General features: G+C 46.1%; 4 protein-coding genes across 4 annotated transcripts in view; 3 read left to right on the forward strand and 1 right to left on the reverse strand.

Moving 5' to 3' along the window:
• The window catches only part of PHALS_10182 (pollike protein), a gene marked incomplete at both ends in the record, with an annotated part of 587 nt that extends 381 nt beyond the window's left edge, over positions 1-206 (reverse strand). The window contains 2 exons of the mRNA XM_024725561.1: positions 1-76; positions 148-206. The exon at positions 1-76 is cut by the window's left edge and continues 381 nt beyond it. Of these exons, the coding sequence (XP_024576326.1) occupies positions 1-76; positions 148-206 (135 nt within the window). The remainder of the gene's footprint in view (positions 77-147) is intronic.
• Positions 207-374: 168 nt separating this feature from the next.
• Positions 375-995, forward strand: PHALS_10183 (glutaredoxin; the record flags this gene model as incomplete). Its single annotated transcript, XM_024725562.1, has 5 exons — positions 375-491; positions 570-681; positions 748-823; positions 876-893; positions 965-995. The coding sequence occupies 5 exons, from the start codon at positions 375-377 to the stop codon at positions 993-995; spliced, it is 354 nt and encodes a 117-aa protein (XP_024576327.1).
• A 9,396-nt stretch (positions 996-10,391) lies between these two features.
• PHALS_10184 (uncharacterized protein) lies at positions 10,392-10,588 on the forward strand (the record flags this gene model as incomplete). The annotated part of the gene is made up of 2 exons (XM_024725563.1): positions 10,392-10,467; positions 10,509-10,588. 2 exons carry the CDS (start codon positions 10,392-10,394, stop codon positions 10,586-10,588), a joined length of 156 nt encoding a protein of 51 aa, XP_024576328.1.
• A 1,553-nt stretch (positions 10,589-12,141) lies between these two features.
• On the forward strand, positions 12,142-12,380 carry PHALS_10185 (uncharacterized protein; the record flags this gene model as incomplete). Its single annotated transcript, XM_024725564.1, has 2 exons — positions 12,142-12,289; positions 12,361-12,380. 2 exons carry the CDS (start codon positions 12,142-12,144, stop codon positions 12,378-12,380), a joined length of 168 nt encoding a protein of 55 aa, XP_024576329.1.
• Between the last annotated feature and the right edge of the window lie 1,299 nt (positions 12,381-13,679).

The raw sequence follows: 13,679 nt of genomic DNA on the forward strand, positions 1-13,679 counted from the left end.
TAAACCTGGTTTCTGCGGGTCGTTCTGTACTAGCGCTAGCACGTACTTACTCAGCACCTCTGGGTCGGCATCGCATCTGCGCATATTCATTCAAAAACATTTAGAAAACAAAATCACTCCATGATATAATTGCTAATTAAAGCTCACACTGGCTCAAGACTACGAATAAGCCACTCGCGCAATAATTCTTTGTCGTCGCCGTCCATATCTTGCTGAGTCACTGGCTGGGGAGATGCGGTAAGAGTCTCGCGGGATAACTACCAGCTTTTACTACTGCGAGAGGTTCAGTCAGCCAATGAAAAGAAGGCTATAAATTGATGGATCAACACACCAAGATGCAAAATGGTGTTACGAACATCAACACAATCATTTCGATGGGAGCAGCAAGTTCACAAGAATCTGAGGCGGCGGCGGCTGATTTTGTTGACCGAGTGACGACAGAAAATGGTGTTACGGTCTTTAGTAAAAGTTATTGTCCATACTGTGATATGGTAAGATCGGAGATAAAAGTTTAGAAACAAATGCTAGCAAGAGCAAAATGTGGCTAATCTTATCTATCGCTGTGATAGGCTAAAGGCGTGCTGGACGAAGTTGGCGTCAAGTATCACGTTGTAGAGCTGGATTTAAAAAGTGATAAACCTTCGGGTACCGAAATTCAAAATGCATTAGCAAATGCAACTGGTGCGAAAGAAATAGCGATACTTTTTTTGCATCATGATGACTCATAATCTTTTTGATTAAGTATAGGACGACGCACGGTGCCGAACGTTTTCATAAAGAAACAATCTATCGGTGGTGGTACTGATGTGCAGACGCTGTTTCAGTCGGGAAAACTCACGGAGATGTTGCGATCAGCGGGAGTTTGATGATTGTAGCTTTATCCTTCTTGAAAAGTAATTTTAATGTATTCATAATTAAAAATTGGGCATTGACAAATTTCTAACATCGAAGGATTTGTTCATAGGAGATTAGAAAGTAACTCGCGAATATGCTGACAACGATGGCGTACCAAGTTAATTGCTTCATGATGTTTTATAAATTAAGCCAAAAATGAAATTCCCTGACGTTGAGCAAGTGCCATTGGGATTAACAGCTGGCTGATATTGCATTACCATTAAAGGTGATTGTATGAAGCGTTCTGGCTGCTCAGGTAGATTGAGCCACCTATAATTTACAGGTGCCACATACAAAAATTAGCACTCTCGATGTCGATTTCGAGACATCTGATCATTTGGCGTGGAAAAATTACTCTTGAAACAGAGCAAACAAAATGTGCTGGAACCGTAATGACTGTCATTTCCGCTCCTTGTAGAAGCGCACAAAGTCAACCCGTTGTGCATTTGTCGAACTCTGAGGCTCAAAGATTGTAATGTGCACGGCAATCCCGTTGCACTTGCTAGCATTTGTAGATAACCTCGCGACCGAGTCGTACATAGACTGTATGATTGGCGAGGATGGATCATGGAATGTTCGAATACTAGATCCGAGAAAAATGTCCAGCTTAACAAGCGTTTATCTGATATGTCTTCCAATGAAATCAGGAAACTTACGGACAAAGAGTCAGAAGCGGTGACCTTAGCCCTGATAAGCGCTCGTGTGTAAACTCTAAGAGTGCACAGCCAGGGGGCGGTGAGTGGTCTCACCGTGAGCCGTTTTTCATGCCTATGAGGGCCACTACAGCAAGTAGAAAATAATCTGGATGTGATCTTTCTTCCAAACAAAACGACGGCGCTTTGCTCGTGCGAATTCCAGGCTACAAGGTGGCGCGCGAGAATGTACACTCACGAGCGACGCCTTTGTAAAGGAGGCAGTTCCACCGTTGAAAAATTTAGGCCAGAAGATATCGGTAATTGCATTGTCGAATAGAGAGTATCGGATGCACTTGAATTCTTGTATACCTGTTTAGGGAGACAAGAACTGCCTGGGAGTCAGAAGCTCAAATTGTCGCCATGGAGTTTAAACAACTCTGAGGGTGGTAACGAATATCATTTTCATTTTACTGTTATCGTTAACACCCTCAGAGTAGTCCGATCGAGAGCCTTCACAATCCGCAATAATAGTTAAGGAAAGCTGTGGGTGTCTCATTTAATGCGGAATATAACTGCTGCCTCGACGGCAGGGCCTGCTATAAATAAAATAATAGAAGCTCGACGAGCGCACCGACGAAGATGAATTTCAGCAATTATGAGTGGAAAAAGAGTAATATTTTTTATATTGAGTAGCTTCGTGATACTCGCAGATGTTTCACGCAAGACAGCCCAAAGCATTCGAGCCTTGTATGCTCCCTTCGCTCACAGCATAGAGATTCAAGGTTCAGACCCTCACGCAAAGTGAACAACAGACCCCTCATGGGGGAGATTATAATCTCAATAGGCCACCCTATGCCTACTGGGAAATAATTGGTTCTATTGCACCTCGTTGGCGTCCTGTCAATGGGACTTAGCGGTTAATGGGACGAGGTGAGCTATCAGCCCAGGTGTCTTTGTTATTGATGTCAAAGTCCTGATCAAGTTATTATTAGTATTGTAGTGCCGCTAAATAATATACGAAGCGCGTCTGTTTAAGACGTAAGACTGCAAGCGGGGCATTTGATATACCAAATACAATAATGAGACCAGTGTGTCTTGCGACGAGGACACTCAGACGTATCAAAGGTTGTTTTAAGACTTCACATCAGGTCTGAGGATTCTGACAGTATAGCACTCTGCATAGTCCTGGACCGAATATTGAAATGTGACCCCACTTTAGGTATAAGGTGGCTGAAACGCGACGAGCCATGAATCACCTGAAGTAAAAAATAGGTGTCGTACACTTTTTATCTGGTGTTGCTTTGGTGACCCATAAAATCACTATCACCAGCAAATGAAAATCTGGCTGGCACCGGTACAAAGCTGCGATAGAATCCGTGTAGGACATGAGATTATCAGAAATTGATTGCGATGGTATTGCTGGTGCCTCGAGTAGAGCTCAAATAGTAGAAGCTGCTTTGAGCCGATGTGTGCGGAGAACTCGCGGCGCAAGAGAGAGCTGCTAATGACACAGTGTATGTCCCGACAAACTCTACCCCAACTCAATTTTGATCTTCTGATTGGAATTGACACCGCCACGAAAAGGCCACAGTCTTGATGGCGGTAAAGATGCCAGAGAAAAAGACAATATAATATCAGCCCGTGTACACTTCATTAGAATACAACTCATATTTTTCTCGATGAGATTGAGTATCATGCGCGGGACGCAAAGCGCTTTAGCTGAGTGGCAAGTCAAATATAGATACCATCGACGCCAGAAACAATGAGCAGCACCATAAAACTGTTGTGAGGTATGAGGTCCTTTTGAGTGCAAAAATTTCATCTGGCTGGAGTTTAGGATACCAAATTGCGATTGCGTTAGATCGGACTGTTCACGGTAATAGCGAAAAAGGACGAGCTATGCATTAGATATCCCGAAGCCGATGCGGACATATCAAGTTTTCACTGTCGGACTGCTGATCCCTTTCAAAGATCCGCCAGTAAAATGTGAATAGATCTTTTGAATACGAAGCAACGTTTTCCACATCCCCTGTATCTGAGTTTCCCCTGCCCCAAAGCTACGATGCGGTTCCAAACAGCTGTTAAACTCAAAGAATGGATCTGAAATCTGTCTCGATGTAGCGTCAAGCGCACGCTTCGAGTCTTGAAGAGAGTCAACATGCCGCCACCACTAAGAGAGTGAAAGCCAGCCTAAAGAGAGTCGACCATTGCTGACTCTTATCATCCACCGCTGCTCCAAGTGTGGATGACACTATTGGGGGTGAAGGTCGATGGATTGAGCATTTGCGGGGCGACGTTTAAGATCGTTCCGCTCTGGGTGTGAGTAAACGGCCACACGCACAGTCACGAAGCCGATCCACGCCTAAGTGGCAAGTAACTTACGTGTGGTAAAATTGAAAATTGGGCAACCTGCGTGACTCTTACAACTGCAATATAGCAAGCTGGGCTTCATAGGCAGGGTAAGTTTGCTGGTAACAAGCTGGACATAGCCTTTCTCAACGACGGGATGTCGAAACACTTCCTGCCGATGTAAGAGATCACAAAATGCGAGGCTCGTTCAGCGACGAGACTTATCGTATTGAGCTCCCTCTACCTTGGGATTCAGCGAGGTCGCGTATCGTGAGGTAAGAGCGTTAGCGCTTGGTTGAGACTCGGGGTTTGTCTGTGACCGTTCTCATCGGGTAAAACCTAGGTATCTTAACAGATGACACACTTCAAGTGCTTCGGACGCGAAATCTGATCTAATTGAACAGCACGTCGAGCTAGCCGATTGTGTGCACGGAATCGGACTTTTTATACAGGCTTGCCACAATATCAGGTACGGTAACGCACAGTGCACCAGCCGCTGTAGTTTACGTTTGTTTTGTGTCTAACAACGTCAAAATAAGTGCGAACCCAGGTGGTTCACATCTTGGTGGAGAGGTGTGACGGGCAAGTACTGTCACCAAGTGTACTCAAAAATTGCACATTTGATACAGTTGTTTTGATTGTAATACAGCGCAATCGAATAGCCTGATAAAAAAGTTGGTGTAAGTGTGGAATGTCATGAGTAGGCACTCTAAGTATTAAGTAAGTAAAGTAACTTTTTTGTTACCTAGCTAATTGTGCTTATGGTTATGTGCGCACCGTCTCATTACACTTAGCTCAGTGCAGAGTTACCAGATTATAGTCCAACTGGATATTTTGATGCTGTCGACGATAGGAGACCTTTTGTCCGCGTTCGATTTCCACCTGATACCACATGTCACTTACGTTTCTGGTGTTTCCAGACGTGCTACAGACCCGCGGGCGCCCTTGCAACCAGCAAGGCTAGGTGTTTTTCGTGCTATAGACACAAAGCTCATACAGCAGAGAATGCGTGAAGATGGTCCGAGAGATGCAACGGTGTCTCAGACACGCGAGCCTCGTACGAGGCGACAGTTAGATGTAAATTGTGGGTATTTTATTTTTGATGGGGGAGAGTGCAAGGGGGTTACACGTAACCTTGTATGAAGGGTTGGGCCACACAAGATAGTGTGACCGTACGAAGGTGCGGATTACACAAGTCGGTTAATCAAACAATGGTGTGGCTACACCGTAACAAGAAGCCACTTACGTGGCGGGACTGCCAATAGTTATGCATCTTAGCTAGGTATTACTATTTAGTTAGGAAAACTTAAGGTTTTCGATGAAGGCGGCTTTGCCGCAAATAAAAAAGATAAATACAGTTTCAATTGAACGGACGAGTAGATTTTTCTTGGGTTCAGGTTTTGAGAACCCTTATTCGTCTCCTGCACGTGGTGCAACTCCGGACAGTACGTTTCGCTGTTTCACGGAAAGCACATCCCAAGCCCTCGGCAACCTGGCGCCACACTCCGCGTCGCCATGGGCGACGGATTATATCGTCGAGGACACGGAGGAAGTCGAGTACGAGTTGAATACCCCTTTCCTAGGATGGGAAAAAGAGAAGGGCGAGATGCGCCAACGGTGCGACGTGAGCCATGCTCGAAATCTAGAGAACAGTGTCCATTTCCCGACCTCTCGGCTTCCGAGGGGAGTGGTTTTATTGCCAATCACCTCAACAAGGCACGAATGCAGAAGTTGAAGACTGCCAACACGGCGGCTCTCATGCGCTCGTACCCACGTTCGATCGTAGACCCACGTGAGGAATACGGCTTTCGCTTGCCGGATCCCGCTACTGAAGCGGTAGACGCGATCACTTGATCGTTTGACGTCTACGCAGTCGGGCCTTCGGTCACTAAACAAGCCGAGGCTGACCAAAGAAAATCTTTCCGAGCTCGCTACTTGGTACCTCAAAATATCCCAATGGATAGGTACCGCGCTCGACTTCGCACTCAAAGAGGAGGCGCTTCTGCACCCGCAATTCGGACTATTTCTCTGGTGCTCGCTCCTGGCGAAACCGCTGCAGATGATGAAGAGCTCTTTGAGCGATGGTGCAGCAGCACCGTAAACTTTTCTCGCGGTCTAACTTACAGCGGAGCCACAAGGAAATGGACGTAAGTTTGTCAAACTGAAGGCGAACCGACCAATTGCTCATGAAAGCGAGTGATATTCCGCTGACAGCGGTAAATACACGGATCGGGATGCTCTGGGAGTGGATGGTGATGCCCCAAGGGCTGTTAAAGGCACCAGCAACATTGAATCGTCTTGAGACGTGGTTGATCAGGCCCCACCGGGCGTATGCATAAACATTCTTGACGACATCTTGCGGTGCACAGGAGGCCAGATGAGGAAAAAACACCGTCCATTTGAGAGCGGTGCTAGAGCGCATGCGCACGAATGAGCTGTAGGCTAATGCAGATAAGTGCATCTTCGGCGCGAAAGAAATTCCATTTTAGGGTGCTTCATTGGAAAGCGTGGCTTTTGAGCGGATCCCGCTAAGGTCAAGACCATTGCAAACTAGCCGTTTCCAAAGAACCAGAAGGACCTGCGCAAGTGGCTTGACCTCGCCAACTAGTATAGCGTAAATTATGCGGAAATGGCACGGCCATTGTCTAATTTTCTTAAGAAGGATAAAGAATGGTGCTGATACACTGGGCATTGGAAGGATTTTTACAGGGTCAAAGACAGCCTCCTGAATGCACCAATACTGGCATTGCCAGACCCCGATCGTTCTTTTAGTGTCGTCTGTGTTGCTTCGGTCTTTGCCATCGGCTGTGCACTCCTGCAAGCATACACCGAGGTGCGAGATCGGGTGATCGCGTTCGAATCTTGCCAGCTTAAAGCTGTGGAGAGGAACAACCCAGTCCACAACAATGAATTACTTGGGACGAAGTATGCACTTGTCAAGTTCAGGGTGCACGTGCTTGGCTCAAGCCGTTTGTGATCTACACAGATCATGTGTTCTTACGCACTGCGACTCAGTCGCCTCACCTCTCGTAGAGGATGTCCAGGTAGCTCTCATTCTTCGCAGTATAAGCCGGAAAAGCAGAATGCTTTGGCTGATGCGTTGTCGCGGGCAGGACTATCAGCTTGCTCATGTAACGACGGTGATGTCGTTAGTAACGGATTAATTCGCACCGCATACGCGGGTGACAGTATGTGTGAATCGCTGCTACGGGCTCTCGGGAGCAAGGAATTTGGAAATTCAGACAAAAAATTGTTGGTGCATTTGCGCGCACGGTTACACCTTTATTCGTTGAGTAACGGGTTGCTGTATTATAGCACCGATTCAGCGGATACACCACAAATTGTGGCTCTTTACGACGAGGATTTGAAATACCGTATCCTTTATGAGGCCCACGACACTCCACTTAGTGTTCATCTCGGTCTTGAGTAGACGCACAGCTCGGTAAGCTGCCACTATTGGTGACCCAAGCTGTACAAATGGACGAGCACATATGTGCGCATCCAACGATGAGCTGCTATTTCCGCAGTCTTTGTCCAGTGGATTACGTGCCACTCCACGCGCATCAAAGTGGCATCGCCCTCGATACCTCGAACCTCGTCCGACCAGATTTCTCTTGTATGCAGCTACTGCTTTGATACTTGAGCAGTGCTCAGTGGGTTACGTGCCACACCATGTTCAGTCCGCAAGTCATGCTCGGGACGCTTGTCCAATACTCCTTCGGTGTTCAAAATCTCGGATACTCCGATATCCAGCACATTGACCGTCCCGTTCCAGTGCCCACGCCGATAGAACCGCTGATTTAGAGCAGAGATGGGTTTGTGGCTCACCAAATTTCCAGTAGGGAATGTGTGTGTAGCGCCCAAGGTTTTCGACCTCCAATCCATCCATGGCTCATGGTGTTCCAACCATGCCATACCACGGATAAGGTCATACCTCAAATCCAAGACTAAGGCTAAGCAGCATTCCATGCTATCGGAGTCAATATACTTGACACCGAGGTCCACAGGGACCTTCGGCACAGTGACACAAGTCCCCGTCGCTAAGCGAATAGTGACGGTGTCACTCAACCGCGCTTCCAGCGTCTCTGCATACAGCTGACTTGCTTCGATCGTAGAGCGTGGAGCTTGATTGTTGGACGCCTCGGAATCGATCCGGATCTTTCATGACTTTTTGAAAGCCCTTAACGGTCGCATTTACAACCAGCAAGCCCGGCTTGCATACACGCTCTGTGTTCAAGAGCCCGGGATCTTCATATCTAGGGTCTGCTGCTCTCTATCTCTTTGAGACTCAACAGAACTCAATTCTTCCCCAGCAGGGCACCTCGCGCCTACTGGGTTTTGTCGTTATCCGCAACAAAGCAGACTGGTTAGAGACGGGACGTCGGTTCGATGAACCTTTACGCGCCTTGAGCAGGGACAACAAGTCCGAAGGTGACGAGTGTCTCTACTGACAAAACTCCGTCGGGTGTTCAAACGCTGCCCGGCAGCTCGACGCTTTCCCTCCTCTTTTTCAGCATAGCTGAGCTTCATTGGCCACCGCTCGACGAGCTCTGAGGATGTGTATTCCAACCAAGTCGTGCTGACTTAAAGTCGAATTCGAATCTAATGCCACGTTCACCGCTTATTCGAAAGAAGACTGATGCACACAAAAACTTCCATTGAGGCCACGTCAGTGCGGAGGCGCTCCATAACGACGGTCACTGCGACCGCCTCGGGCAGAAGATCGGCTGCCATCCCGGCAATGAGAGTTTGCAACTCTTGGATAAAGTCCTTAATTTCTTCTTGCCCTGTCGGGTGGTAAGGAAACGTGATCACACGCGATATACTTGGTTAGGCGGCGAAAACACTCACAAAAGCTGCAACGTCAGCTCCGTTCGGAACAGGAACGCTTCCTCCAACGAAGTGCCGCGCGTCAGTGCTCACTCTCATGCTCGACCCACGGGCTTAAAGATAGTTAGCGCTACGCTCTGTTGCTAGCTCTGGAGCATGGCGGATGCCAAAGCCACCTTGACCTCCCGCACCCAGAGCATGAAATTATCTCTATTCTTACCCTCGAAGGTCTCAACGCTCACTATGAGCGGCCTGGGCCGGGAGGAGTCATCCCTTGTCGACGGTGGCGTCATGGACGCAGTCGACACCGACATCTTCTCTAGAAGCTCTAGCAGAGCATTTTTATTGTTAAGAGCGCCTCTGGGCGCGCGCTTGGTCCTTGCAAAGCAAGGTGTTGCACGCCCTCAAGGCCAAGCGGAGACATCAGCACTTTGAGCCCGTTCTGCATGCCCTGGGGTAAATAGGAGAATTACTTTATCCTCACAGAGGATCCATAGTAATGACTCAGGTGTAGATTGACTTCGAGTGCTACCGAGTGTCTGCCATAGCTCTTTGCTTAGAGGAAGTCAAGCTAAGTCACCGACCTTACATTCTATACTAGAATCAGTAAGAGTGTAGCAGATCGCACTCCGCTACCTCGAAGAGTACCCAAAGCCTTAACCCAAGGCAAATGTACTCTTCCGCTCAAAATTGAAACTGTGTTGGTCTGTTTTATTTGCGGCAGAGCAGTCCCACCACGTAGTGTCTTCTCGTTCCGGCGCAGCCACACCATTGTGTGATTACACCGACTGGTGTAATCCACACCTTTGTACGGCCAATCATTTTGTGTGACCCACCCCTCATACCTGGGTACGCGAAACCCCGTTCAATTTGACTTCAGGTCCGACTGACGTTTGGATTGTAAAGTCTTAACCACTTCATCTAGCGCCAATGTTCTCTAATTTTTAACTATCGATTCATCAGAATGTATATCAGACTCATTGCTTTCGTCTTCTGACTCAGGCTGCGTTTACTTTGTTCCCTCCTGCTTCACCTAGCAGATTTTTCACTATCAGCGAATCCGTCATTCATCGTTGGAGATTGCACGTCAGGGCTTCCTGACGAGCTCTTATTGTCGTTTTAAACGATACATTAACTCGTGATCGGATTAAATCATGTCACCTGACTGCTCTAGCATCCAATGGGGTGTGTCTTAGCGACGGAACAGTCACATGAGCCTGACTTTCACGTTCGCCAGCAACGGTTTTTGCCTTTGACTTTACGTAGCGACTATTTGTGGCAAATTATACGCGCGAGGCAACGATTGCGCATAAATGCTATTGTCATTGATGCTCCAGCTCAATACAGCCTGGATATCCCAACATACAGCTTACACATTCCACCAGCGTTCGGTTCATCAACTCGGCAGTGTCGTTTGTCTGAGATCTTTACGGAGGCTTTTACGACCGCACAATGTCAATGCTTGCAGCATCTGTTCATCTCACTTGACGTTTACTCACCACCTTTGACACTTTCGCGAAGCATAACAATTTTGCAGTCTGTACATCTACGATCGCAATAAACTTAGCGAACTTGTAAAAATAAATGTTACACAATACAAATGGAGCTTTTACTAAACAATATTGTTCTGCGGAATAGCGCTTGCCGCTTGATTGGCGATCTCATGGGACCATATAGATCGCAATGGACACATTAAAGGACGTGTCTGGCATGACGCGTGGTGGAGTTTGTATGGCTCAAGTGACCTTGCTTGTCCAAAGTACAACTATCGCATAGCTCTACTGATTGACCGACCTTAAGTTAATGCCAACACCATACATTTTCATGATAATGACGTCTATTACATCCTGACCAATGAAACCAAGTCCGCGGTGCCATAGCAACAAATTAGAGTCCATGTGACAAACAGCTGAGCTCATCACATTAGCCTTGTCAGCACCGATTGACTTATACGTAGTTTAAAGAATATATTTACTTTAAAAGCACCAAGTTTTCATCGGATACACTTTGCTTCGTAAAAATTATTGCGGTGGGAGGTGTCCAGGCCAAAATCGTTTGTAAGGCGTCCGATGGGAAAAAACTTGAGCGATAGCTCTGTGATGTGTCATCCGGTCGTTACTACACTTCTCTTTGTGCCGCGTGATGCTGACATCGGCACAACTACGTTACATGTACAGATAGCATGAACTATGCCATCACGCGCACGGTGCGCGTTTACAGGTTAAATTATTTTCTACCTTTTCATGTCCCATTTTGAGTACAGCATGCGCTGCGTCACTCTGTAGTTGGCTATCCATTCGCGATCGGATATGATAAGACCTGTATCACCACCAACAGGAAAAAAACAATTCTTCATAGGGGTCTCACTCTGCGCGATATCATCGCCATGCGGTTCCTTGTTCTCGTGGATACGCACTAAGCACTTTGAAACTCAATTATCATGCTCATCACAAAAGTGACACGTACTTTCACTAATGCATGTCGTCCCTCGCTTCGTCTATTGTCCAAGAGAACAAACGCTTATATTTGATGGCGCGCAATTTTTATAGAAATGACCACCTTGTTTCTTGCGTCGTATTACAGCCAAGAAGCCACGCTTTTACAGTTTGGCAAGTCAGTCTCCGACTCCATTGCCTTCATTTAAATCCTTATACGACTCGTTAAGAGGTGCGAGAAGCGTGGCAACCAAGTTATCCTTCCTGACTGGAGCTCCTTACTTCAATCTAGTTTTGCCAGTTTCTTGGTCTTTAATGCGCTCATGCACACCATCACCTTCCCGCGCCATTATCCTAACAAAGAGTTGACGTAGGAAGAGCTTTATGGCTACCATGCATCGCTGCGAGCAGTCAGCAGACCAAGTTAGAAGCATTTTCAATATTCCATTGGAGCGCAGTTAATCGCCTTACATTCTCTTGAACGTCAATTGGTCCAGCGCTGTTGCAAAGTGCTTATTTTTTGGCATCTAAAGAATCGACGTCCAACAGATAAATATTTTATAGCAACATGTTAATGCGGTAAAAAATAATTACAGTCGAGCTAGCCGGAGCAACTGGCGACAAAGAAGTCCATAACGAGGACTGAATTATGAGTTAGAGACTACGAAGTTTGCAAACAAAATCTGTTAAATATACACCTTGAGTGTAAGATTGAAGCTGTTATTACTTTCAAAGCTACTTGATACTTCAATGTCAGTAAGTGGATATCCTAACTACTGCTCTGACTGAATATTCTGTCGTCTGCTTGGGGACGAACACCGTAAACCGGTGTCCACTATTTCGCATTTGAATGAAACAATAAATTACTATAAATATTATTTATTTCGAACCAGGCTTTAGCTCAGAAAAATCTTTGATATCTCGATATGAGTTAATGGAAAAGTTAATGAATTATTCGATTTTATGTTGTTGAAATAAAAGTTCTAGCGTAGTAAAGAATGGATGTTGTGGGCCTGCTCACGACGGCTCTGGTGGCTTCAAAAACATATGCGCTGCAAGAATGCTCGATGTGCGGGTGTACGAAGTTGGTCGAGTATGATGCGCACAAGTTTCAAGAGCGCAGTCAAGACGCAACAAGACTGCGGGGTTTGAGCTGCAATATCAAAGGCAAGATAAAGTAGCGTTAATTGTTGCTATTTCGACGGAGTGTTTGAAAGACATGGAGCACATTGTATAAGTGTGCACAAGTCTGCAGCCAGCCTTAGCCATATTACAAATACTGAACAACAGTCGAATGGTAAATGTGCGTAAAGAACGTTCAATATAAATGGACATCGAATTGCTGCGCTTGTGATATACTTCGGCCCAAGCTACACCGAGTACTAGTTAGCTAGAAATAATGATTTTAATACTTAATTCGCCAACGTTTAGTCCAATACTAGCACTGCGAGTATGTCCAAACATGGTGTCTTGCTGTTTGCAGCAACCGGACTCCAATTGCTACTATCCGGCCGCTCAAACAAAACTGACAAGCTGAACAGAGCATTTACTGCTGCTATGATCGTCGCATATAAAGACACATGATATCCATCCAACCCCAAGAACCAAGTGAGCAACAATAAAAGATTAATAGCGGAAATGCGCTACAAAAGGGGATTATCAGTTGCGCTTATCTAGAATACGCGATTTCCGCACACTTTGACTAAGAATTTTTTTAGTCTTAGAACCCGCGTTTTAAAACGCACATGAATTGGGCTAGTGTTGTTTGATCAAGACTGATATTGAAAGCCTCTACTAAAAATTGTTAGCATGCTCTGCTGTGTCAAAAATATATTTCGAGTTACACTATATAGACAATTTCAAATATATATAGCTACTACCTCTTTGAGTAAAACTGTTCATTTCCGACGTGCAATTGTTATATGCAATATTATACGGTATGTGAGGCGGTCCACGAGTATCGCGGACCCCTTTCTCTTGGAATCTTGCCATCTTCCAAATTTCCGATGTTTTGGTACTCAAAGTATGAACGTATACATCTTGTGTTATGTAGCTTTCGAACAATTACGCATTCGGTACAGTTGTACCAAATATGTACGAACACATTACATGAGATAAATGTAGTTGTTTCGCTACACCCACCCCACAAAGATGTGAGGCACACTGGGTGGCTCATACTGACTTTGTCGATTTAAGTCAATGCGCAAACACGACCACTTCTCGAGCCAGCCAGTCAGTGCCTACGAGTTTGATAAATTTCCACTTAGGCATTAAACATCGAGTCAGCGCTGCTGTCGAAATGCCGAACCTCAGATCTCAAAATGAGCCTTGTGCAACCTTTCGAACACGTCCATCTGTAATGATCCAGTAAAGTCGACACCACTCTGTGTATTATACCGTGTTTGTCTATTTGAGCTTACCTGTACTGGAAGTCCGCTTCTGCGCACACACTAGCGAGCTTTACAAATAGTGAGGTCCTCGCGACCGACCATATAAGACTCCGTTCCCTTTTCCATTTGCAGAAAAAGATTCAACA

The sequence above is a fragment of the Plasmopara halstedii genome (assembly GCF_900000015.1).
Source record: "Plasmopara halstedii genome assembly, contig: Scaffold_444, whole genome shotgun sequence".
NCBI classification, from domain to species: domain Eukaryota; phylum Oomycota; class Peronosporomycetes; order Peronosporales; family Peronosporaceae; genus Plasmopara; species Plasmopara halstedii.